Raw genomic sequence first — 27,000 nt, 5'->3', positions numbered from 1 at the left:
AGCACAGAAACCAGTCCATTAACAGGCAGGCACAGATAACAGGGAGAGGAGAAGGACATTGACCAGCTAGCTGCTTGCCTCAGGAGACAGAGGGTCAGACACAATTTAGATAATAAGCCAGAGGAGACTTGGAAGCTCAGGCTGGCTATCCAGCAAAGGAGTTCTAACCCAACACCCAGGAGAGCTGCTCAGTGAGGCACAAAACCCAGCAGCACACGACTGCTGCCATCGGTCCCACCACGAGTGCTGGCACAGCAGGACACTGGTAGGTTGGGACAGGGCAGCACCAGCATGAAGAAATCTCTCCTGAGCACAGAGTCTACCCTGGAGCAGGTTTTGCAACATGAAGAAACCATCTAGGCTGGAAACACAACAAATTCATCCACTTTTGACTAATGTCAAGAACTTTTACTTGTGCCAAAACACTGGAAGAAACGCAAATTTAGTGCAGCCTAGCATGAAATGTCAAAATGAAACATTTTTGTCGTGCAAAATGTTGAAGAGTCCATCACAGCCATGAAGAAAGTCACGAACAGGAAAAGAATGGAAGTCAGACTTTTAGTGTAATATTCCTTATTCCAGAAATAATTGTTTAAAGAATTTCAACCTATTCAGCCGCATCTTAGGGTTCCACATATCACTGCCAATAGAGTTAAATTAGCAATGATTTGTGCTCTCAGTTATCTCTGGTGAGCTGCGAGGGAGGCGAGGACAGGGAGGCAAAGCAACATGCCCTAATCTCTGAGTGCTGGGGTTTGTTCTGAGGCACGGAGCAACCAGCCAGCCAACGTGATGCTGCACCACCAGCACCCAGAGGGCTGAACACTGACTTCATTAGGCAAAGAATCTACAGTCCCAAGCCCACAGCATTCAGATACAGGCAGCCCCAGCACAGCCAGTCTGACCGATGGGGACATTTCAGTGTTTTCAAAGTCTAGACTTCAGGAGAGAAGTGAGGTGGTATCTCACAGCCGAAAGGAGAGCCCCTGGCATGACACCCCTTTGCATTTCAGAGCTTCTCACTCTCCTCTGTCTTTGTACAGAAAAACAGTCCACTTGTGCAAAGAAGCACCTGAAGGGTGTAAGCTTGGATCATCTTCCCAGGAGAAGCTTCTGAGCTGACTCCCCCTCCAGCCTGCAGGAGAGGAGGGAAGCAGGGGCAGTTGACGTCTGGTACCCCAACTCCAAGAAACAACTGAAGAGTTAAAATGAAAGTCCTTCTTGGGTGGGCAGCACTCCAGCAAGATAAAATATTCAGCACTTATGTTCCTGGACACCATTTTTCTGACAATAAATTTCATGCCTCATTATGCCACAACAGTTATATGATTTCAGTCAATAACCAAGGAACAGGTCCACAGCCTTTCACAGCAACCCAAGGAAAACTATTCATAAGTAAACCTGACAAACCTCACAGGAGGGTGTGTTTATTATTATTTATTGGTCTGTCATGCCTGAATCGGAAAGGGAAAGCCCATTTCTGGCACAGCACCACCTCCACTGCTTACAGGCTTCACGGACACGTGAGAGCTGGCAGCAGGACCCACTGCTGGGCACGGCAGAGCCCACTTGAGTTCACAAGGACCAGTTTTGTCTCCAGTGACACTGGAGCACTTTTCCCTCTACTTCTAATATGCACTATGTACCTGAAGTCCCCCTCTGCAGACATTTGGAATGTCCCAGGCTAAAATGGCAACTCCAAGGAACATCAGCAAATTTTGGCAAAAAACAGGCTCTACTTGCCCCATTTTTCTCTATCCTTCCTGCCTCACATGGGCCTATTCTTGTTTAATAATAAACCTTCCTGAGAAATCCCAGCGGGTGGGATTTGCTTCCAGCTGGACAGACACTTCAGCTCCTGCTGCTCCTCAGGCAGTGACTTTCCCTTCTCCCCAAGCCTGCTCACTCTGTGTCAGGGCATCCCACAGCACCGCGGGTTGGTGCTGGGCTCCAACACCTGCATCCTGGTTGCAAACATGATGATGGAGCAAGCTACAAAGTCCAACTTGCAAGAAGAGGAGCACAAACCAAGTCCTGACCTTAAGAATTAGCTGCCAACCTCTAAATTTTGAGTGTGGTTGCAGTAGAATATGAATCTTTTCATTATTATTTGTTTAACCCATGTCTCAGAGTGGGTTACAGTACCATTTTATGACATTAAACAGCTCCCATACTGCAACCCAGACAAACCTGTGTGTAGTGGGTGGGTAAGAGGATCCCAGTGAGTACAGCTTCGAGTTCTTTAGGAGGAAGCACTCTGGGCTATTGCACAGGAGTGAAGCTACGCTAGTTTGCACAAGCAGGTGATGTGGTCTTTAAGTGTCATTCACCTGATACTGCATTTATGAATCAAATCTGAACTCCCCATCCCAAGTTTCGCCCTGGAGATCCACACACAGCTGTTTTAACAGCTGCATGTTGGAATTCTCCACAGCTCATTTCTTGGCTTGAGGTGGTTATGCATTCACCAGATACAATAATCACGCAGAGCTCACTCCATGAGAAGGTTCCAAACCAGATTTCAACCCCCCCTTCAATCCCTCTGTAGTCAGTTTATCTGGTACTAATCCATTAAAGCGATGCACTGTGTTCTATCAGAAGAATTAAACAGAAGAAGTGGGAAGCTCTCTTACCTGTAATTGCCTGACTGGCCAACAGAAGTCAAGTGCTGGCAAATCGGAGGTGTAATTTCTGTTTAATTATGGCAGTAAAAAAAACCCCGACAGACCTATTTAACATGCAAAGGAGCAAAACTCAAGGCTAATAATAAATTGGAAGAGAGGACATGTACAAAATGTAGTAGCAGTCTCTTTCTTCTTCTTTTGTTTTAGATGTGCTCTGCTCAAGACTATGCTGGCTGTTGCACCTAGGTGTTGCCTGGAAAACTTGCATCCCCGGCTCTGATCCCCAGACCCTGCCAACATGCAAAACTGCACTGCACAAATGCACGGATACAGTCAAAACTACTTGTTAAAACCAAAGTGGTGTGTCTACACTTTTCATGCTGCACATGAAGTTTGTATCAATCCAGTTGAAGCTCAGTTGAAATGAATGCAAGCAAAGCCCAGATACACCGTTCTAGAGCTGAAGTATGAACGCAAATGAATGGATGAACTATGAAGAGTTTTGCAAGTCTTCAGTTAAACTCATTTTAAAATGCATTTAAAAGGAAACAGTGCAACTTCTGTCTTTAGGCAACGGGTTACAACCAACAGTATAAAACATGAACAGTTCTGTTGAAGCCAGGATAGCTGCTAGTGTAACACAGACAGGAAGAGGCCCATAAATCATTGGCATCTGAGAAGAACATGCCACTGCCATGAGAAAACACAAATATACCCCGCGTTTTTTTCTGGGGTGACATATTTACCATGCTAGAGAAGCCTATTTTCTTTAGATTAACACCATAAACCTAATTTCAAATTACTCAATTTCAAACCAGCAAGTCAGCACAACAGTGCTGGGAAAGGGAAATAGGGTCTTACTGGGAAGAGGAAACAGGGAAGGTCTTAAAGACCCCTTGATCCACAAACCTAATAAGCCACAGCGAAGCTGTTCTGTAACTGCCCTAACCCAACCCAGAGCACTGCTGCTGGGAGAAGAGGAGCTCCGGCTTCTGCAGCCTGCCCTGCCTGGGCCCTGGTGCTAAGTTAGGGACCAGGAGAGGCAGATGCCAGCATCAGTACTAGGGGTTTGTCTCGTGGCACTTGGAAACAGAAGCCAGACAAGAATTACAGTTTTACCTGCGATATATATTTAAAACCACAGAGCTTGCAGCGGCTAGTCCAATTATCCTTGGAACATTTCTTGCTTTGTCAACAGAAGTTTAAAATCAAAACACAAATTAAACTGCCTTCAGTCCCTGAAGGAAAGGTTAGTTGGATTTAAGATGCATTGAGTATGTCATATAGGGAAAAAAAAAACCACAGGTACATGCTCGGATCGTAGTAACATGCAGCCTGAGAGACAGACAGATACAAAACACACTCACTCCCACATACTTGATAGATGCATCAAATTGACCAGCAACCAGAAGCACAGACAGCCATGACCCTGCACATGGAATGAGCCAAAAGGGTGACTTATTGCAAGTGTTCACACAGATGAGAACATTCATTGCCATGAGGAAGGCAGCACAGGTAAAAGACAGACAGCTTACCCCTCTGAGCTGCTGGACTCCACCAAATATCCTCATCACTCCATCAATCTCCTGCTCCAGCCTCCTGGCCCAGTACTGCATACTGCAAGAGACGGAGAGAAAGAGAGAAAGAGAAAGGGAGAGAAAGAGAGAGAGAAAGAGTCAGAGCCCTGACACGCAGCAGATAAGCAAGGGGATTGAAGGGAGAGGCAGGAAATTGGTGCCCTCAGCTAAGTTAACTGCTCTTTCTGCAGCACTGGGTGCAGGCAGAATACCAAGAACATGAGAATTATGGCTGGGGCTGGTTTTAAACTTCAAGACTTCAAAATTTATGCACAAGGCACCACAGAAAGAAAAGGGGAGAAAAGGTACAACAAAAACAGCAAGGCACAGGTTGGGGTTTTTTTAACTCCTTATATGAACAGTTGCAGTAGATGATTATTGAAGCCCAGAGTGATTAATGGGGTGGAAGTGCTGTGGCATACAGGAAACAGCCTACTGCTTCAGCAGGGCTGCGTGGCAGAGAGCAAACACAGAGCCATGGCAGGACCAGAGGTGTCTGTCCTACTGCAGCAATGGATTATCCCTGCAGCACAACAAAAGGGACCTGGGCAGCACCAGGAGCCAAGCATGGGGCATCGAGTGCCCAAGGGCTCAGCAGCTTTGCACCTTCAGCTAAGCCCAGCCTGAGCCAGGCAGTGATTCTGCCAGGTCCACCATGAGCAAAGCTGCCTCCTGGGGCAGCAGAAGGGTCAGGAGCTGCCACACGGCATCTCCTTCGTGCTGAGCCCTGCACAGCAAGGAAGCTGGCTGCCAGTCCTGCCAATAGGCACAACCACCTCCTATAGATCCAACCACACAGATTTCCACTTAGAGCTATAACTCCAAGTTAAAAACAACAAAACCCCCTTTTCTGAACCACGGAACTTCATAACTCTCCTTCTTTTAATGAGCTTTCCAGACTCCAGTTGCTGGCTGTGCAAATATCCAATCTCCCAACTGATCTGGAAAAGCAACGCTCGGTTGCCCCTGCACTGCTTGGCACTGCCCCCAGTGCTTCTTCCACAGCAACATCCATGTCTCAGCTCCACACCAGAGAAAGGAGGGAAGAAGCACAAGGAAGGTAAGGCCAGCATCATGGCAAATCGATGGTGGGAGGGAGCAGACCAGCTCTGGGGCATTGCACTTTGGTTAGGTTCACCAAGCGATTTCATTCCTCACGCAATGAGACGATCCCGAGGCAGCCCACACACGCTCCTCCACCACCAGCAAAGCCACGGGAAGAGGCTTTCCTGGAGATCAAGGAGCAAAGCAACCCAGCGTAGAAGCACAGGGCTCTGAATTATACAGCACGGCCCAAAAGCCGGGCAGAAGCATCAAAGCAGAGAGAAGCCCGAGATGATGGGCAGAACAGAGCTGAAGCATCGCTTGTGAGGGATGGGAGGGACAGAGGGAGGCACTGGCAGAGAGACGCGTGTTACTCACACAGGCAAAATTCATGCCAGTTAATAACACACAAGGCTGCAGAGGAAAACAAGATTTAACTGCACACACCAAATCTTCCCAGTTTTCCAGTGCAACTTCTGCTATTTCCCACATTGCTGCAGAGGTGACGCTGCCTCTTCTTCCCTGGGAGCCTGGCTGGGGAGGAGGGGACATCCAGAGATGGAAATGGGTGAAAACATCTGCAAACCCACCTTTCTGCCAAAGGACGGAAGGCAAAGCCTTCAGTGGGGCTGTCAGTGTAAAGATCATAGAATCCCAGACTGGTTTTGCTTGGAAGGGACCTTAAAGCTCATCCAGTTCCAACCCCCTGCCACGGGCAGGGACACCTTCCACTAGAGCAGGTTGCTCCAAGCCCCTGTGTCCAACCTGGCCTTGAACACTGCCAGGGATGGGGCAGCCACAGCTTCTCTGGGCACCCTGTGCCAGCACCTCAGCACCCTCATAGGGAAGAGCTTCTGCCTCAGAGCTCATCTCAATCTCCCCTCTGGCAGGTTAAAGCCATTCCCCTTGTCCTGTCCCTACAGACCCTTGTCCAAAGTCCTCCTCCAGACAACGGGTCACAAATGGAGCTGAGGGGGATGCTGGGCTGCTTTTTTTTTCTTTTCTTTTCCTTTTTCAGTCAAACATTTTATTCGCTATCAAAGGTACATTCGGGTTGGCCAAAATTACCCACAGATCTTGTGAAGCATATTCACCAAAATTAGTTATTTTTACACAGCCATTTTTTAAATATTCTTTTCTCCCCCTCCTCCAGTTTGTCCAGTGAGCTGCAAACAGTCAATGACAAGCTCATACTGAGCCACAGGTCTGAGAAACTGCTGAGGACTTATGGAGCTGACGCCTTGCCTTAACTTCCAGCTCTGCGCAAGGTCCTCGGTTTCAGTGTCAGCTCCCTCCAGGAACACCTACACCAGCACAGGAAGGGAAAACAACTGCCCATGTTGAGCTGTATCCATCAACATTAACAGCTGCTCAGAGCCGCATAAATGTCATGTCTGGCCAAGCCTTCAGAGAGGATTAGTTATAGAGGAAGACAGAGGCATCAGTGTTACTCTGTTGGCATATGCAGAAGAGATGAAATCCTGTCGGGCTGGGATTTACAATTAATTTAAATTTAGTCAGCAGATTTGTTTTAAAAAAGTAACAATTTAAACTTATTCCACCCCCTGCCTCCGCCCCAAGCAGCACTACTATTTTAAGGCAAAGCCACTGGATTTTTCATTCATGAGAAAGACTGCAATTCCCTTCGATTGTGCAGCCTCATGATACCTGGCACTCAACTCTCAACCTTACAGACCAGCAGTTTTCCAAAGTCCAGCTAAGCCTTGTAGTACAAGCTTTAGATACCACTATTAAAAAGTGTATCACTACCAAAAAGGCAGGAAGGGATTTCTGCACAGCTGACACCAGGCTTCTAGATTTAAAAAGTAATAGCAGAAGCAGATTCTTTTTGGTCTAATATGGCTATACAAGAGCTTTTGCCAGTGGCAGTAAATGATTTCTTTTCCTACTAGCACATCCCTTGCCCATAACACAGCACTGGCAAAAGCTCTTCTGTGTATCTGACCCATTACTATGTCCCTCTAGCATAATGTCCATGACCAGAAGCCTGCAGAGAAGGCCACGTCCCAGAGTACAGAGGTTTCATCCTGCTTGCAATATGCTGGGTTGAAAGCTACCATTCATAAAAAACCCACAAAAAACCCCACCCCCAAAATACATAAACCCCATTATTATTCTGTCTCAGTTGACCTTCTGCCTCTTGTTTCTCTTGCACAGCCACTGCACTTAAAATTTGATGTAAGACAACCATAGCAAGGATGAAGAGGGTAAAGAAACTGCTAGCCCATTATGAACATGGAGATTTCTCTCTGAAGCGTGTCTCCTATGGAAGCTGTAGGCAATAAGACATGACAGTCATTACCTTCCTGGGCCATTACTGCACATCTCAGGTGGCGTTACAGGGCTTGAGGAGCGATAACTCCTCAGAACACGCAGCCTGGAGTGCCCTACTGCTCTTGTGAAATGGCATTTACAAATAAAGCATAAAGAAACAGCTGATGCACTGGCTGGGAAGCCACTAGCAGGGATATAGTGCTGCTCACAGAAAGCCACCAGGCTCCCTTTACAAGCAATGTGCGTAGCCTCCCCCTTAAACCAAGCACCACTTTAGTGTCCTCTGTAGTGAATTAACACGTGTGAGGAGAAAACCTCTGAGCTCAAGTACTTGAGACTGCACTCAGGAGAAACTGTGCCCCTAGGAACCGTGTGCGAGGAGCCTGGCAGCCCCATCATCCCCTTTAGCAGGGACATGCACAGCGCATCCCAGTGACCCCCGTCATCTCAGCTGGCTCTGCCTTTGCTGGGGAGTCTCCATAAGACTCTTCCCCCCAACAGCTCTACAACTATCGTACGCACAAGTATGACCACACACATTCAGGATGTACATTAGAAATCTCTTGCATTGAAGAAGACGGGTTTGTTTCCCTCCCTGTATATTTTACAGCCTCCTGTGCAACATTTAAGAAGGGACAGAAGTGATTTTTGAAAACACACCACCATTTATCACTGCCTCTCCAAAGAAAACTACAAAAATGCTAATTGATTTCATAATTTGCATATTTGATTTTTCTTAAAGACGAGAGAAAGTAGGCTTAAAAAAGCAACAGAGCTTCAAAAATATTTACTGTGACAAGCAGCACATCAGGAGGCAAACCACTGCTGCTGCAGTCATGGCCTGCCTGCCCCACTGCTGCTCCACGGGTGCCTGTGCCTTGCCACTGGCCACAGCAACCCTTATGCAGGGGTTAGGGCACGTTTCATGTTTTAGGTGACCCGAGCAGTTGCAGAGACTTCTGTGCATGTCCACGCTGGTTTGTGAGGCTACACCTCCAGCTGTGTGGCTTTGGAAGCAAATGAGAGTTGCCTGGGAAGCCAGGAGACAGGCTGGCCGTGGTTCACAACCTCCCACACTGGTGCACACCACAGATGGCAGCCTGGAGTCCTGGGCTTTGGTACAGGAGCTGAAGACATCTGCAGACAAGCCACCAGTGCAAGCCATGCACTGACAGCCTGCGGCCAGCACCTTGAGCATGTACCACTGCAGCTCAGCCCCTTGGTGCGTCAGGGTACGGGGACAGACCCTTCATGGGCTGCAGTCACACCACAGCCAACCCAGGGTGGATAAGGCAGCTACACGAACTGCCAGTGACCAGAAGCCTCACTGCAAGTGGCCTCTCACAAAAGCACAGGGAAAAGAGAAGTAAGAGGAAAGAAAATTAAGTTTTCTGCTTGAGGACACTCTTTTTTTGAAGCAGCCTGTTTGGCTGCAAGAAAGAGAGGACGTTAAAAAGAAAAATAGGAGACTCAGTCCTTTTCTCTTGCTGCCTTCCTGGCCCAAAAATAAGAGAAAGATTCACACAAACATGAAAGGACACGAGGAAAAACTACTTGCTAAGTAGATATACTGTCCCAAAGCTTCTTGGGTTCTACACAGAGAGTGTTCTATACAAGTGTCTACACTTCATGCAGTGTGTTCAGCCAAGAATGCTTCACTCTGATTCACACGCTTTGGTTCAGTGCCCAAATACTGCTATTTAATAAGGTTATTAATTACTGTGTTGTCTAATTTTTGCTGTGCAGGAACTTCTTATAATTGGCTTATTCCTTCAAGGCGCTTAATCCTTTAACTATAATAGAGCATGTGTCAGTGCACACACGTGCGTGTGTATGTGCACCCTCCTGCCCCTGCTGAGTCTCTTTACATACCTAGGCTGTAAAACCCCACAAGCTAATGCTTACCCACCAAGGGAGAAAAGGCTGCCTTTCTTTTTTCCTGAAGATAGAACTTCCAGACAGCACTTGTTTCCTTCAGAATAATCAAATAACTTCCTGACCATGCTTCCAGACGTTATCAACCCTCCCATACTGTCATTTTATGACTCCTGTTTAATGTAAAGTATGTGCATAGGTGTTTATGTAAAGGAGGGGTGGGAAAAATTTGCCTGTTGGAATGGTCTTAGTATTTGCCAAGACATTATTTACCTCTATCATCTGGTCTTCCCTGTAGTAAGCAAGTATCTTTGACATTATCATAGGAGGGAAGGAAGGGACAAATGAGTATTAAAACTCTGTCCCAAAGCTCTTTAAGAAACATGAAGGGGAAAGCTAGTGGGATAGTGTGTTCTACATTCAGCTCTATCACCAAATTACTTTGCTCTCCTCTATTCAAACACTAACTTTCTGTGCCTGTTTCTCTGTCCTATCTTCCGTCTGCTTCATCTCTAGTTTTTTGCAGCAGGGTATGTCTAGCAAAAAAACTCAACTCAAACCAAGCGCCAAACCCCCTAAACAGATGAGATGTTCTTTATTCCATATTATTCCATTTAATTTCTGCCTCTTAAGTGCAGCACTCTGCATTTGTTGTCACTGAATTTCATTTTGCTGATATCTGGCTCGCCGCTCAATCTTTCTAGATCATTTGGAATTCTGACCATGCCTTCCAAAGCACATCCAACCCCTCCTGGCTCAGTGTCGCCTGCAAGTTTTATAAGCACATTTCCCATTCCATTGCCTAACTTATTAATGAAACCACTGAATGAAAGCAGGTCCAGGGCAGATCCCTGCAGGACCTCACTTGAAATGCCCTCCCAGTATGACAAAAAGCCACAATAACTATTCTTGGAGAGCTACGTGTCCAATCAAAATATCCTGCGTTTCAAACTTTACAAAAAGCTGATTTGGAGTATTTGATATGCAAAGGAGCTGGAGGCCAAAGGATAATTCAGTGAATAATTTAAAGCCTAAGAGTAGGCTTGAGGAAAACTGCAATCTGTTGGTGGATGATTTGCCAACAGAAAGAGGAAGGAGAAGTCACTGAATGTGTTAGCTGGTACATTTGCCCGGCAGTGCTGCGACAGGCCCCCATGCAGGCACCGCGTTCTCCTGACCAAACATGTGCCGACGCCTCTCATTGATAAAGCACTGAAAAGAACAAATGGCAAAGCAACCACAGCAAGTCTCTTCTGCAGGGCAGAGGACAACGCTTTCCCAAAAGGCACTTCCAGCCACGAACCCCATCACCAAGTTCCTCGCACCCTTATCAGCCTAGAGTTCATCTTCAGGCCATTACTCAATGACGCAGCCACCCTGTGATGGATACTTAGACGTTAAGAGCGTTATTTGGCAGAAGTTTCACATGAAGATCTCCAAATACATTGAAAAAATGCAAGAATTAATCTTCACAGTCTTGAGGCGTAAATCTGATCTCAGCACACTGCCACCAACTCATACTTCTGTAAGTGAAAGCAGACGGGCACCTCGAGATGGTACACTAGTTTGCTATTTTCAACTAGGAGACAGAACAAGTTCAGCAAGAAGCCCTCAGCCATGCGGGGACTCAAATCGAGCCACTTCCCAACTGTATAAGCAAAGCTGAATTTGGTCGCCTTACAACAAGCATGAATTAGTTATTGAATTTATGTCTGGAGATCCAGACTCACTGCTCCTACTACTATGGGGATGGTCCTGCGAATAGGAACCTTAATGGCTTGGTTACGTACTTTGACCTCTCGCGTGATGGTGGCAGAAGCACCAGGAGGCAACTCCAGGACCATAACACAAGCAAAATAAGCCAAAAGCCATGGCTGCCATTACTGGAGTTGTACTGGTGATACCAGCAATGCGCTACCCAAAACAACTGTTTTGTTTGCAGCCAACACTAACCTCATGCCTTAGCCTCCCTGCTTTTTGAAAGCTGTGCTCTAATTTTACATCTTAAAACTAGATTTCTGGGGCACACTTGCTTATGCACATCAGGAGCGAGAGAAACCCGTGGGTTCCACCACGTCTGCACTCTGGTGGCACAGGATTAGAACTGGCCTCCTGATCTCAAAGCCTGTCACAAATCTGGCCTTGAAACACAACGACTTAATAAATAAGTGAATAGGTGTCAGTTTTATGAAGCACACTACGTGCATAAATCTCACCCAGTGCAGCCACCTGTCATTTGCAGCACCCCTCGAGACCCCAGTGGCTGATAACTCTCGCACATCGCTTTGCAACCCATTATACAGGTAAAGTGTTATGATAAAACCTTCCTCCTCACCGATTCCTTCTGGTTTACTGGTGCAATCTGAGTAAAGGCTGGAGAGATCCCATCCCCCACAGCAAAGATAAGGTTACGGAGGGTAAGTCTTAGTAAGGATTTTGCAAGCTGCATGAATTATTAAAGTCCTTTATGATATAATGACAGACATATCGGGTTATTTGTTTATTCTTTGTATAATTCATGATTCTCTTGGGAGCCAGAGAGAGGGAGGATAGTTTGTTGCATCTTCTTGTTCATTCCAGTAAATCCTCATCACCAGATGGAAGGCTGAACCACCCCAGAAGACAAAACAGTCACACCTCACAGGACCTGCACTTCTGGGTGGAGATGGGAGAGCTTTTTGCATAGCCTGGAGAAATAGTGAAGCTGTCACTTGAATGCACCAGCCTGGATGGCTGGAAGACAACAGCCCAGGCAGTGTTTCTGCATCATGCCACCAGTACACTGTCATCTAAATCCTATGCAAACAGCTTTGGGATTAAATGCTATGAGTTGCCCTGTGCTCCTGTATCATTGCTGAGCAACAGTAGGACTATCCAAGCTGATGCAGGCTCCTGCAAGACTTTGTTCACAACAAAGCACCTCCTGGCTATGCAAATAGTAAGATCCTGGACAAAGCAAAGCAGTTCCTCTTGCTTAGGCCATTTGTGCAAAGAGTCTGGTCAAGATATGGGACAAAGCATGATAAAGGAGCACCATGTCCTGGTGGCTGGAATGGAGTTTTGAATACATACACTGTAGTCATCTCTCATTTCTCTAGTGTGCTGTTTAAAGGGTGAAGGAGAGATGCTATGCCACAGTGGCAACCAGGAAACAAGGGCTGACTAGAGGCCCTGCTGTGAGCGAGCTTCCCAGCGTGCTCCCGTTCACACAGGGTACTGCACCCAACCATGCTGCTACTGCCAGCAAGAGCCACGCTACTATGGAGAGCTGAGCAAACCACAAACATGGCCAAGCTGGAAACAGCACACTGAGTAACTCTTACCAGTCCCAGGAGTGCTTTCAGCACCCACCCTTCCCACTGCAGATTTCAGCTGGTGAGAAACAGGCACACGATTGATCTGATCACTGAAACACCAGCCATAGCAAGGAGTGATAGAGGACTACTGCCTAGTTAGACCTCTGCTGAATTTGTATCTACAACTTCGCTCTTTACCAAGAAAAGATATCATTAACCTCTGCCACAAAGACCTCCTGCTACAAGAGCTATTTAGGGGCATCTATTGCCATTATTCTTCAGCCTCTAATCATGTTAATCCTAGTCTCCTGGGGGTTTTGGAGTAGCCTCTCATAGCATCATTTGCAACATTCCTCAGGAGCTTTCTGGGTGTCGCTGTCACTAGATGTCAATCTACTTAAATCCCCCCTCTCAAACAACCCCTCTCCCCACCATCCCCCTGCTTGAGAGATTCCTGGCTCCTAAGAGAGGGTGGTAATCATTGTTATTATAAAGCACTTAGCGATGCTCACTCATTGCATCTCTCCCCAGCCAAACACCCAGACCCCTGTTATTTCACTTGCAGTTGCCTTCATTTGCAGAAGGTCTTCATTGTATTAGTCCCTTTCAGCTATGAAAGAAAAAAGGGGTGGGGGTGGAGACCATTAAAAAAATAAATATTAGTTTATCGCATTTTATGCCATTACCTCACTACTTTGTGATACACATATGAAAGCTGTCTGCAAGACCTCTCCTGTTGGAAGGTGGCATACACACATGCTCTGAAGCAGGGATAGTGGAACCACGAAGCCCAGTTTGGTTTTGTCCCAGTGCTGCTGCATCACTTGGAACACTACAGCAACAAGGATGAAACTATCGACTTGCACAGGTCACCTCCTCTCTCCTTCTCCCCATCCAGCTGGGACAAACAGTGCTCCCTACACAGGGAAAAAGCATATACACGCCACCTTTCCTTTGGAAAGGATACAAGCCTATTGAAATGGAGGTGGCTGAACCAGACTGGAAATACTCAGAAGGTACTACAGGATTTGCTACACATGCTCAGGATATTGGTCCATCAGGTTTAGTTTCCCCGTCTCTAGCTACAGCCAGCTTTTCACACTGGAAAGGATGTACCTCCTGTCCTGAAGGACCCCGTGGAAGGAGGATGCTCTGCTGGAGCATCTTTAGGAATAAGGATGCTGTGCCAAGCACCTTGGGAGTCCCCCCTGCTGCAAGAAAATACCACTGCAACAAGCTGTCTGCCCTTTGAGAAGGGAAGGGCCACTAGGAAACTCTTCTGGAGCCTAAGCACAAATGTGTCCCTCACCATATCCATAAAGCTATTTAGCCAGCAGTGCACCCACAACCTTGCTTCAGCTATCACAGTTACCACAGTCACCATTGCAGCATCACCATTAAATCACAGATACCACAACAGCCCATCAAACACCATTTTGAAGGGCCTGATCAACATTAAACTGTCAAATCCTACTATAGCTGACAAAAATATCTTCTGTTTTTTTCAGGAGGGAAGAATGGAGCTACAAAGGTGAAGTTGTAGTCACAAACCCAGACAGACTTCTGGGAGCAGAGTCAGAACTGCAACTCAGCCTCCTGATGCTGAGTTTGAGGCTTGCCCTTGGAAGACAGCTCTCGAACACCAAAGCAGGAAACCCACACACCTATGGCTATCCCGGTGCAGAGCTCCTCCAGCCCTCACACACGAGCCCTTGCTCATGTGTAACTGAAATCTAAGATTACGAGATAATTCTCTCTTCTACTTTTCTAAATGAGTATCAACATTAAAACCAAAAGCATCTGACATCTGAAAGCCCTACGAATAGAATGCCTTGGACTCTTTTCTGTGAGAGAGAGAAAAATCCCAGTTTCTAATGTGGTCCTCTCCATGGGGCCCGTGACATCACCAGCCCCTTTCTATTTAGAATAATGACTTCTTCCACACGCCAAGAGATTTGAAATTACCTGTGAAATATATTTCCCTAGGCACAGGCTCAAGAAGCATGTAAATTACCCAGCTTAATGGCCTCCAGAATTTCTCACACACAGGGAGTGGGAAATGTTCGGATGATACCTCAGGTACCACCCGAGGGGATAAACGTCCAAGGGATGGTCAGGAGCTACTGCCCTACAGCTCCCCCAGTGACTGGTCCCACCAGTGAGCGCCTGCCACAAGAAGGCAATAAGCACAAGGGATCCAATCCCAAATGAGTGCATCATCAGCACAAAAATGCAATTTTAAAGAGAACATTCCTTGGGAAAGGTGCCTAACTGTGATTTCCACAGCACGAGCAGCCAATGGAGGCCTTACACTGCAGCAGAAGGCACCCATTTAATTTGCAGAAGCCCAATGGTGTCGCACCAAGCACTCGGCAGGAAGCCCTCTCGCCCTCTGCCTAACTGTGCAGAGAACAGCACTGCCCAAGCTCCAGTGCCCAGGCATTTGCCAGAGAACAGTGTCCTTCAGAGAAGCTTTTCATCCACAAGAACAGCTCCCACTCTCCCAATGCCAAAGAAAGGGACAGATACTCTCCCTGGAGTCCAAATCCTCCTGGCCATATTTCTGTTCTTGCAGCTGAATCTGATGTCTTGTTAGTACGTAGCAGAAGAAACATTTATCCCAAAAGGAAGAGCGTGGATTCATTTGGAGGAACAGAGGAGGAGGAATTACATGATCTGAGTTGCATTTCCTGCTCCACCCCTGACATATTGAAGTCTCTGAAGCCTTAGTTTCATCAGCAAACTCAGCAATGGGGAAGCGCAAGTGCTATTACAAAGTGCATGTAAAAAACCATTATAAGAGTGGAAGACGCAGAACAGGACAAGATGCTCACACTGCAGTGGGAAGGGTTGGGGAGGGAGACAATCCCAAGGGCACCATGAAAGAATTACTCTTCTCCCCAGGGAACAAGCCTGAGGCACACCAGTTTTGCTCCTGATGCTAGGCAAGACAGACAGGTTGGCCACCTTTTAACATGTAGTGGACAGAAAGTAGGCCAGGAGATCAACCGGGGATAAGAGAATACCTGGAAGACAGGCCTGGCAATGGGAAAATGGGCCAGATTCCTCAGTTTAAATCTCCCCAGAGCAAAGGTGTAAGACAAGGTCTTTGCTGAGACTCTTCCAAAGTGAGAAGCTGCCGTTGTTCTCAGCCACAAGCATCTTGCTAACCTACATAGTGCCAGAAGCTGTGGTATCACAGCAAGATTAACACAGGAGCGATTTTAGCAGACAATGAGTTCCAAGGTAATTTTCTCCCTCACAAGCATACCACCATGGGCTGAAACCTGTCTGGATTCCTCACAGCTATCTGTGTTCAGGATTAACTATACGTCACTGCCAGTAATGCAAACACTCCACTACTCCGGAACTGTTGGAAGATAATATCACTGCAGCAGAAAAAAACAAATCAGAAGAAATAACATTGTTATAAATATTGCAGCCAAGCAAAGAAACGTAGTTAGTTTCATGTGGAAAATTACACAAAAAGTAACATATACTTGGAATAATCCTGGCTTTGGTCCTGGCATCTGGACTTGAGTGCAGTGAACTGCACTAACTTCAGAAGGTTTCAACAAGCTGCAGTTCACCCAGTACTGCAGGTTGGCTGCTCTGGTGCAGGATGAAACAGCGCTCTCAGCACCAGTTGCACCCAGCCCCAAGCACATGAATCCTTCACCCAACAAGGGGCATACATTGTTAAGCAGAGAAACTGCAGGTATACACACTACCTGTGACCCCAGCTGGAACATCTCGCCCGCAGCCCATAGCAGGTCCCTTTTCAGCTCAGCACACTGCAATCACTCTGCTATTCCTCCATAAGGAGGACAGGTACCATTTACTAAACCTTTCATTTCTGCAGCTGCTTGGTTTTCTCTGGAAGAAACTTGGCATACAAGAACCCTCACGCTATCTTGTGGGATCTAATAATAACTGAAATGCACAAACACAGCAATAAGTAGATTTAACTATGAATGAAAGTTGACTATTATGCAAGCTACCATCAAAACACCACATCTTTCTTCCTGGCAAGTGGCAAACCCACTCTTCCACCAGCCAGCTGTGACTCCAGGGAACAGGATGGGGTCTGGCTGCCACCTCCCCATGAGAAGGCAGCCATGCACTCAGCTGCCTAACAGTCACCAAATAAATGACATTTATTGAGTGGCCCTTATGAAATAAAAAAGGCTGCTTTCAGCACACATAATCACATTCATAAACTGCACAAACCAGTGATGCTTTCAGCACTAGGCTCCACTTGGAGCAGTGTCAAGAGAAGAAAGGCAAGGAAAAGAAGATTCACACACACCAGCATTGTCACAGGCAGTGCTCCACGCTGAGCACCAGCCTTGGGATGCAGCCTCACCTCCAGCTTGGTAACACCGTGCCTGTTTGAGGCAACACAGCACCAGCAGTGCTGTCAGGACAGGGCTGTGGGAGGGGGAAATGGCACGAGGTAGCTCAGAAGCCACCACGATGAAGCGAGGCCTCATGCCAAGCTGTCAGCGCTTCCATTCCTGGCTGCTCCATCCTCATGTCTGGGCAGGGAGCACAGGGAAGCAGGGGGAAGCTGAAGGTATGAGGTTCACCTATGGAAGGAGCCACTTCTCACAAGAGCCCCAGCCCCTAGCAAGCAGGAGTGAAAGAGAGTTGGTCAGATTTTTCTCTGAAGACTAGATCAAAACAAATAAACATAGCAAGGAGCAAGTGACACAGAAGGGTTCGATTTAGCCTTAAGATGATGGGTAAAAAGGCAGTACTGATGTCAGAAGTGCCCACACGTTTTTGCTGCCAGATCAAAGGGGCAGGCAGCTGCTAAATGGGGTTATTTAGAAACTGGGACCGAAGCATGAGCAGACAGTAGATGTGTTAGATGCACTGCATTTCTCCACCTCATAATAAAAATCACATCAGAAACAACCACAGCCGCCACCACATTTAAAAGTTGAAAGCCAAGAGACCTGAAAGTTACCCCCAGCATAATCCCATCGTTACATCAAGGATGAATTTGTCCCAGTACCTTGAATAATTTTTTGACATTTCTCAGTTTTTAAACCCAACATAGCTGTAGCAGAGCACAGCAAGACTGACAACAGCAAGTTCTGCCGCATCGTAACAAACCCAATGCCAGGGAGAATGGCTCCATCACGAGCAGTCCCCCAGCACGCAGCCAAGGAGGGGCACCAAAGCATCCTTGGGCACAGAGGGACTGCTTTGGGCTGATGCTCTTTTGGGCTGTGCCCTTGGAAGTGCTGTCATTCTGCAGGTGGCAAAATACTACCATCATTTGGTCACTGACCAACAAGACTTCCCACAAACAAAAGCAGAATAAATAAAACCCTAGGAGCTGTGTAAAGAGAAAAATACTCTTTTTTGCCATGTCTATGTAATCTACCTTTCTTCCCAGAGCAGCAGAGAGGAGGGGAAAGCAGAGTGCCCCTGAAGCTGCAATGCATACCTGCCTCCCTGTCCTGAAACCCTTTTCAGCTTGCAGGTCTTGAATAATTAAACACAGTTTCTCCCACCCTTTTTTCCCCTGGTATTCATGACATGCTGCTGCAGAAGGTTTACTTTTACCCAGGCAATGGGCATCCCTCCCCCTGCAGAGGTCCTGGAAGCACATGAGCGCACACCATACTTGCCCCAGCGCCGATGCCAAGAACGTGACACTACAGTGAACACTGAGTAGAGATCTCTAATTTATAAGCCTACCTCAGACATGAGGAAATGGTACTTTGGCTCCTCTTGGGTCTACTGAGTTCGTTATGGAGCAATAAAAAGATGTTCAACCACTCACAGCCCAGAATCTGACTCAATCTTCAACACCTGATGGAGTTGAATATTAGGCGCTTCGCTTGGCTTAAGTCTGTCTCTATTTTGGTGTCCATGTTACAGCTGCCAAAAATCTGCCTGCGAAACCCAGCATCCGTTAGCAATGCAAACAAAGCACTGCATTCACGACCATCCCTCTGTCACACTGTAGAGAAAGTATTCACTGGCCACAATAAAGAGATATTATTACATGAAATTTAATAGAGATGAGAATTCAAATACAAGTGTATCTCTGATTCAACAGAAATTGAATCGGTGAGAGCTTTATACATTTTTGAAGCACAAGTGGCTTATACAAGGTCGGCTCTGAAAAATATTTAGAAATATGCCCCTTGGTTTGCTTTCTTATTTGAAGAATGAATGTAAACTCAGACTTTAGATACAGGATTCTTCTGGGCTACAGAGTATTAAGTGCCCACTGGAGAAGAAACGAAGCCTGACAGCAAACCAGGCTGGCAGCTGGTGACAAGAGAAAAGTTTCGGGACACAGCTCTGTTGTGAGTACAAAGGCATTAGTATTTCTAAGAAGAATCATATCCTCATTTGTCACTTCAATGGAGATGGATACAACACTCTCTCCCAATTCTTTCCACCAATTTAACAGTTTAAGGAGTAACTTTCTTTGTGCTTGGAAGACCAAGAGGCTCGGGAGCCTGAAAGCTCAAGGAAAGCTCTATTTATCCACAGATCAGGTATGCAGTGAACCTGCATTGTGCCTGCCACATCACTGATCCTAGCTGTGAAAGGGTGTTCCTGCAGGGAACGAGGCGAGTCTCCTACTGCCTTTGCTCTCCCTTTTGGATAACACTGACTTAATGCTCTTGTGAGACACATGTCTTCCAGGTTATCCCAAGCAAATGCCTCTGGTCCACAGCCACGTGCTCTGCACACTTGGAAGCCTGCCCATCACTGAGTGTCACATAGACAAGCCTGGGCAACTCGGACTTGATCCTTCACTTAGTGCAACTTGGATGAGAAAACCTCACCAAAGTGAGTACATACTTTAACGAAACTACCCCTGCAAATAACATTCCTACACATGGGAAGCTGCCAGTACTTTGGTCACAAGATTTTCACATTTCTCTGTCCTTGTGCCTGTACTCCCCATCTTTCCCCCCCGCCTTCCCTGGAGCATAAGTTGCTTTCTAACACTACACAGATTTTTGCTCCAATGCACAGCATGATCTAACTCGCACTTCATTGCTCTGCACACCTCATCATTTGCACATGAAAACAGCAGTCTCTATCCCTCCACTCGCTGCAGATTTCTTCCTCCTCCTCCATCCCCCACCTCCCGAACCCTCTCAGCAAAACTCTACTACCGAAGCTGCAGTGAAGAGGTTCACATTACCAGGACTCCATTGCTTTTACAAAATTTACTAGCGTGCTGTGAAGCTTCATAAATAATTCAAGATAGACAATCTCTGTCAGGTAAATGAACGTGCCTTTTGTAATCCATCACTCCAGGTTTTCTATCACCCTGATGCACATACTCACTGTAGGCACAACACATATTGATTCATGAACTCCCCAAGTGTCAGTGTGGGACAGGGTAGCACCACAGTTTTGGCACCAGCAGAACACAAGGAAATCCAAATTCTGCCCAGGGATTCATAACAGATACCCACTGGTGCAAAAGTAGCTCCAGCCTGGTCCATGGAAAGAGCAGCTCCATTCCCACCCTTCATGGACAATGCAAGGAGGATCGTGGTTGAGAGGAGGAAGTGGGGAGCAGGGGACATTGTTATTAAAGATCTCCTTTTCATTGCAAGAACTTCCAAGATCTTTTACACAAATCAGAGCTAAAACTCATGTTGCATCCTATACTTCTTGGGTTTAACTCCACGCACTTCGATGGTGGTACTGCACAAAGGCACCTGCCTCATTAGAGAGATGCAAACACTACTTCTGTTTTGGCAACTGCAGCCAAGGCTTTATCACCATCAGAGCTACTGCACTAAATGCCTCATATCCCTATTTAGCACCCAATCTGACTGCTATCAGCAATTACCTCCTCTGGAGCCCTCAGCCTCAATAGAAGTGACAGGGGAAGGCCCTATCCTGGTTCTCCTGAAAAGCAGTCAGGCTCAGGTGCTCCCAGGAGAAGGTGTGCTCTACACAGCTCCTGCACTGTCCTCACTAGACTGGAGCAGCTTCCAAGGAGCTCTAATCACAGGCAAGAATGACGACCTTGCACAGTTAATGAATAGATACAGAACCCACAGACCGTGCAACCTTTGTCTGGCCTGTCTGCATTCAGATCCTGGTGTCTCCTGCCCCTGCAGCCCTTTCACTGGCACGAGCTGATCTGGGTAGATATCCCGATTGCTCACACATCACTCAATGTGAGAAATAATTTACAGTGGAAGAATTAATCCTTTGGTCTGGGTAAACACCCCATCCCTGGCAGTGTTCAAGGCCAGGCTGGACACAGGGGCTTGGAGCAACCTGCTGTAGTGGAAGGTGTCCCTGACTGTGGCAGGGGATTGGAACTGGATGAGTTTTAAGGTCCCTTCCAACCCAAACCAGTCTGGGATTCCGTGAACACCTTTTATTTCTTACTATATTTATAAGCAAAAAGATAACGGCTGAGACAGAACCAGAAGAGTCATAGCACAACTCTCAAAAGTTACAAAGAAAATCCACGTGCATTCTCCAACAGATCAAGTGATTCAGCCTAAAGAAACCCATGCCAATAGCTTGTTGACACAAACCAACTCTCCAGTAACAATAGTTTGTACAACCCCATTCCCCATGCAAGTCAGCAGTAATAAACATGAGAATGAAGTCTGGGTTACAGGAACAACTCGAAAGCAACAAAGTACTACCAGCACCCCGGAGAGGAAAACACAACTTTGCTAACAAAACCCATTTTGCTTTCAAGAGGCTCCTGGAAAAGTAAATATCGCACAGTCAGATACTCTCCTTTCTTGCTGAATATTCCACTCCAGTATTTTGCTTGGTAATGACTTTTTCTTTTATTTTATCCCACTTGAGTATTTCATTGGCTGAAAAAAGCATTGTCTAAATTGTACGGTTTGTGCACATGTACAATGCTGCAGCGTGCAGATGCCCCAGCACTTAAACCCTCAAGAGCCTTTCCGATGGCTTTTGAAGCCAAACACCAGGAAGCTCGTTCAAGGATAAACGTTCAGGTTTCCATTTAGCCCCTACATAACCACATTCAGCTTTTAAGGGGCTGTTGCACACATGCATACAACACGCACAAAGCTGCTTTACAATGAAGCTTCTGAACTATGCCTGTCAAACACCAAGCACGAGCCCATTTCTCCCCTCAGGTCCGCGTGCAGGTGCCTCACTGATTTCAGTAGGAACCCACATGCTCTCCCAAGAGAACCTGAATTAACAATTTTTCAATGTATACAGTTGAAAAACTCAAGCTCCTGAAGCCACAGTCTTTAAGGGGATCACTGCAGGCAGGGTATGGCACTGAAGTGTCTCAAAGAAAGGCAAGAAAGCGGTAATGCCCTGCTCTGCAATGCCTGTCCTTTCCCCATGTGAGTGAGACCTGAGCAGGAAGCATTGAGGAATGGTAGAAGAAATGGAGAAAATTACTTTAAATGCCAAGGAAATACTGCAGATGGCTTTTAAAAACCTTCTGTTCCTCTCCCTGGGGCTGTCCTTTTACCTTTAGGCAGTTCAGGGTGCCCCTGCACCCCCCAAAGCAGATTCTACCACTGATGCACAGCCCACGTGGGGCTGTTGCAAGGACACTGGGTGTTTGTGCCTCCGCCAGGTACAAGTTCTCATGGAGGTCGCTCAGCCCTCCCAGGGATGGAGTGACATTATCTCGGTCACTCACAGGGTACATGACCCTCTCAGGGAGCTGTCTCTCTGCTCTGCTGGGTGCAGCAGAAGCCAGGGCCATATCCCCACTTCTTCACTGCTCCTTTCCAGACAAGTTCCTTTCCCAAGCATCAAACCCATAATTGGAAGAGATTTTCCGACTGCACGGCAGGTGAGCAGTAGAACAAGAGAAGGAGCTTCCTCTACATGGCATCCCACAAACCCTAAAGCATCCAGTCCTAATAGAGTTATTTATTTCAAGCCCTGCTAGCCCAGATGTGCCGTCACTACAAGCATCATTAAACTCATTTGGGGTGAAATGACACAAGTACAAATCAACCTGCTACAAAGAAGCAATTAATTTGGTAGAAGCAGCCTCAAGCCCACCTTCCAGTGGTGATGGGCATCTATTAGACCTTATTGCTCTCAGCAGGAGCCTTCACTGCCCACTATCCAACAGGAACAGTGGTATTATCTCCAGCTTGCTGCCCAAAACTACTGCCTGCACCTGACAAGAGCTAAATCTTATGTTAGAGAGGCAGGACCGGACCCTGGTCCCAGACTGGTGCCTTCCCCTGAGCCATCGCTCTGTGCTCTGGCTGGCGGGTCAGAGCTGCCCTGCAGAGCAGCGATGAAGCCAAGCTTCCCCAGCGCCACGCAGCATTCTGCACACACCTGCTTCTTCACAAGAAGCAAATGGCTCGCCACCCTCTAGCAGATGGCAATTTTCTTTCAAGTCCAAGTGACAAAAAGCCTTTCTGCAAAGTGAGGAGGGGGTCTGTTCTGCTCCCAGGCAGCCGTGCAGGCAGCGCCATTCTCCAGCACTCACATGCACACAATCCCCACTAACGGGAGGCGACAGCGATACAGGTGCAGGACTCCCCTGACTGACCAGGCTTTCAATCATCAAGCACCAAATCTCTCCGAAATTAAAGCAGAGGATGTTACTGGGCTGCCACAGGAATCCCTCTGCGGACTTCATTTAAAAGAAAAATTAACTGCAACCAGCAGCCTTCCTTTCCACAGCCATTAATCCCGTTGACCACACAGATGCACGTTCTGGTACGTGATCGTTCCTAAAAGGAGCCTTGTCACTCAGTGGGCATCACCCAACACGCCCGCCCCAATGGGTTCGTTCCAATCTGGGATTTTGCTTTTTAAATCTCAACGAGAAATTCCCCTTGGGACAACTGGCTGAGCCGAGCCTTCCTTAGCTCAGCATAAGATGATTAAAACCATGCTACCCGGGAGGAGAGAGATAATGTGGAACACGAGCGATTTATCAGGGACAGAACCAAGAATCAACACACAGAACCTCTGTTGATACTTAATACAATTGTAACCAAAAATAAAACAATTCAAATAAATTGTTCTTTATTTCCTTCTTCCCCCCCCCTCAGGCAAAATATCTTAATCGTTCAGTCTGCTGCCTGTCAGAATGAAACAGTTCTGGGGCTGCTTAAAAAAGCAGCCTCATTTTTGAGTCCTGTAGTGACAGATGACTTAAGTGATTTACAGAGAAAACCTCCAAACAAGGTTTCTAATCAATGCTCTGAATCATTCACAAGGGTGTATTGTCCAAAGTAGGAGAAAATTGGCTTGTAATGGGAAGAATTTAGCAGCCCATCTCATCAGCTCCACTCAGCTTCTGACCGACAAACCTTCCAAAGAGATTTAAGTTATATCCAGCCTCTTTAAAAACGAGAAGGGTGCACAAAGGTAACTACCTGGGGAAACAGTCAGTCCACGAGTGCTGTTCAAGCCTCGGTGCCAGCCACCGCTGCACTCTACTCCCATCAAATATTCCCTTCCCGACAAAGCATCACGGCAGCCCTCGGGCAGACTCGCATGGCATTTCAGCCCACACGCTGCTGCGTTAACCCAGCCAACTGCCCAGCAACTGTGCATCCCATCAAATAGCCATTCCCGACTCTTCTCTTCTCTGGATTCACAAAACAGCTCATAAGGGGAATAAAATGAGCACGAAGACACCAGGTCAGGCTGAGGTCTTGCATCCCTTCTGCGCCTCTTCTCCGGATGCAGCCGGAGAGCGTTACTTCCCACCAGAGGCACACGCAGAATTAGTGGCCTTTTCAGGACTGTTCCTTCATGTTTGTAAAGAATTATGAATCTTTGGCAGCAGGCTTAGTTTTTACTCCTCCTGCTCTCTCAGTGCAGGATCAGACCCATTCTGGTAAGATCACTGATAAGAGCACAGAGCAAACAAAATTCTATCCCAGTAAACTCCACCAAATTATCTGAATAAAAGTGCTTTGGCTAAAATCCTGGCACAGTTTATTAAAACAACACAGATAATGATCAGTCTGGGTGAGGGAAGGCCAATGCATTACTGACAAATCAGATGCCTCTCAAGTATGTCTCTCCTGGTATAGGAACCCTCTTAGAAAACTTTCTGCAGTTAGAAAGAAAACACAGTTCTGACTTGTAAACTGGTACCCAGAAGAGATTTATTCTATAACATGATTCTGCATTCTGAATTTAAAAGGAGAAAGCAACAACTTACAGCCCCTGAAAAGCTGCTGAAATACCAAAACCACCCCACAAACTTTATCTGTGCTTCACTGCATCCATAATCCCCTTTGCTCCTACAGAGATGCTCATGAAGTAAAGATTATTCATGTGAGAGCAGCGCTGGATCAGGCCATGAGGCTGTGGTTCTTGAAGGAGAACTGGCACATTCCTTTTCCTCTCCTCCCCCTGTAGGTAGACATTTCTCAGGGTCTTATCCTGAAGGATTTCTGCATTTAGGTGACAGCAAGAAATGGGAGCCCAGAAGTCAAAGATATTCAGAAATACGGATGCACGACCCACAAGAATCCATAGAGAATGTATCTGAATGGGCAGCGTTCCTGATCAAACAGGGAGTGCAAACAGCCGTGCCTCCGGTGAAGCCAGACATTAACACGCTAAGCTACAGCTCTCCCAATAAACAACACTGGTTCTTCTGCCGATAAGCCTTCTTTTCAGAAGGCCTGACTACATGCCTGTAAAAACGTACTTGGAGATCAAAGCCATGAATCGAAGAGGCTTTCAAAAAGACTTCCTGTGACATATATATAAAAACCGGATTTCTATTCTCAAGCAAATCAGAAATTACAAGAAAATTGTGACATAAAGCAGTGCACATCCACTGGGGCAGCCCAAAGTTAAGGGCAACACTGCTATTATTAACTCTATGTCATTGAAAGCTTTCCCCCACCTTCAGAACCGCAGGCTGTAAGGACACGGTGGCAGCCTTTACTCTGAATCGTCAGGATTTTTGTTTTCAGTTTTGTGTCAACAAACCTCAGCATTTCATAACGGGGATGACAGCCTCTTAAAACACATCTCGGCAAGGTTCTGCATGGATGCGTAGAGGGGGACAGGGCTTCAGGGTTATCACGGTATGCAAGAGACACGAATGTGTTAGCAAATATTCCCAAACATTAACTTCCAAAACACTCGCTTTCTTCCAAAAGAAAATCTATTTATATCCTTCCTGCAGCGGCTCTCCAGTCCCCCACCCCCTCACCCATATGAGCTGCTTTCTGACTTTTAATAGATCACAGCCAATTTCTGCCGGTCCAGAGGGAGGGAGAGGAAGCACCGCCGGCTCGGACAGCCTGTGGAACTACCCATCTATGATTAGTTTATGCTCAAACTCCGGTGGGTACGGCCGGCTGTGGGTACCATATTGTGTGCTTGAACCGAGCAGGGGGGGATGCGAGTCCTTTTGCGCCTTGCCCCGCTCTCGCCACATTAACGCTTCGATCGCCGCCTGCACACCGGCACCCGCCGGGGAAGTTTGTGCTTTCCAGCAACTTTAAGTCCGTTCCTCGCCCCGCCGCTCCGGCGGCCGGCAGGGAGCGGGCGGAGACCCCCGCGCCCGACCGCATCCAGCACGGCCCGGCCCGGCACAGCATCGCGCCGGCCGCGGGCACCGGCAGCGCCCGCCGCGGCCCCGCCACTGCCGCTCCCCCGCCCGGCGCCGGCAGGCCCCGGGGCGGCCCCGCGATGCGCCACCGCGCCGGGCCGAGCCGAGCCGCGGGGCCGGGGGGGTCCCGGCACTTACGTGTGCTGCTGGGGGAAGCTGTAGCCGTGAGCGGCGGGGACGGCGAGGAGCAGCAGCAGGGCCAGGTGGCCGCAGAGGGCCGGGGCGACGGGCGCCGCGCTGCCGGTCGGAGCCGCCATCGCCATGTTTCCATTAACGGCGCGGCGGGGAAGGGGCAGAGGCGGCCCCGCGGGGCGGCTCCCCCCGCCGCCACTAGTGCGGCGAGCGCGGCAAGTCCTCGGCAGGGGGGCAGCGCCGCGCCGGCTGCGGGCACCGACCGGCGGCCGCTCGCCCGCTCGCTGCCTCTGCGCGGCGGCCGGCACTGAGCGCCCGCGAACCGCTACTTTCCCTCAAATAGGCGGGCAGCCGCCGGCCCGGCCCGGCCCTGCCTCCTCCCCGCCCGCCTCCCTCCCTCCGGCCCCCCGCGCCGCTCCGGCCCCGCCGCGCATGCGCCCCGCTCCGCCGGTCCCGGCCCCGCACGGGGAGGTGCGGGCGGGCACCGGGCCGGGGCCCCGCCACCAGCGCCCCCCGCACCGGTCTGTGCCCTGTGCCCCCCGGCGGGGCAAACGCGGGCGCCTCCCGAGGGGGTCCCTCCGCTC

The 27,000-nt window shown here is 48.0% G+C and overlaps 1 protein-coding gene across 2 annotated transcripts in view; it reads right to left on the bottom strand.

Moving 5' to 3' along the window:
- Positions 1-26,772, bottom strand: part of CACNA2D2 (calcium voltage-gated channel auxiliary subunit alpha2delta 2) — a 207,153-nt gene extending 180,381 nt beyond the window's left edge. For both annotated transcript variants that reach the window (XM_030501716.1, XM_030501717.1), the window contains exons 1-2: positions 26,423-26,772; positions 4,160-4,241 (exon numbers count right to left, since the gene is read on the bottom strand). In XM_030501716.1, the coding sequence (XP_030357576.1) occupies positions 4,160-4,241; positions 26,423-26,547 (207 nt within the window). In that variant the 5' untranslated portion in view covers positions 26,548-26,772. The remainder of the gene's footprint in view (positions 1-4,159; positions 4,242-26,422) is intronic.
- Positions 26,773-27,000: the final 228 nt, after the last annotated feature.

The sequence above is a fragment of the Strigops habroptila genome, chromosome 11, assembly GCF_004027225.2.
Source record: "Strigops habroptila isolate Jane chromosome 11, bStrHab1.2.pri, whole genome shotgun sequence".
Lineage (NCBI taxonomy): Eukaryota > Metazoa > Chordata > Aves > Psittaciformes > Psittacidae > Strigops > Strigops habroptila.
This window is presented reverse-complemented; position numbering and strand designations above follow the sequence as displayed.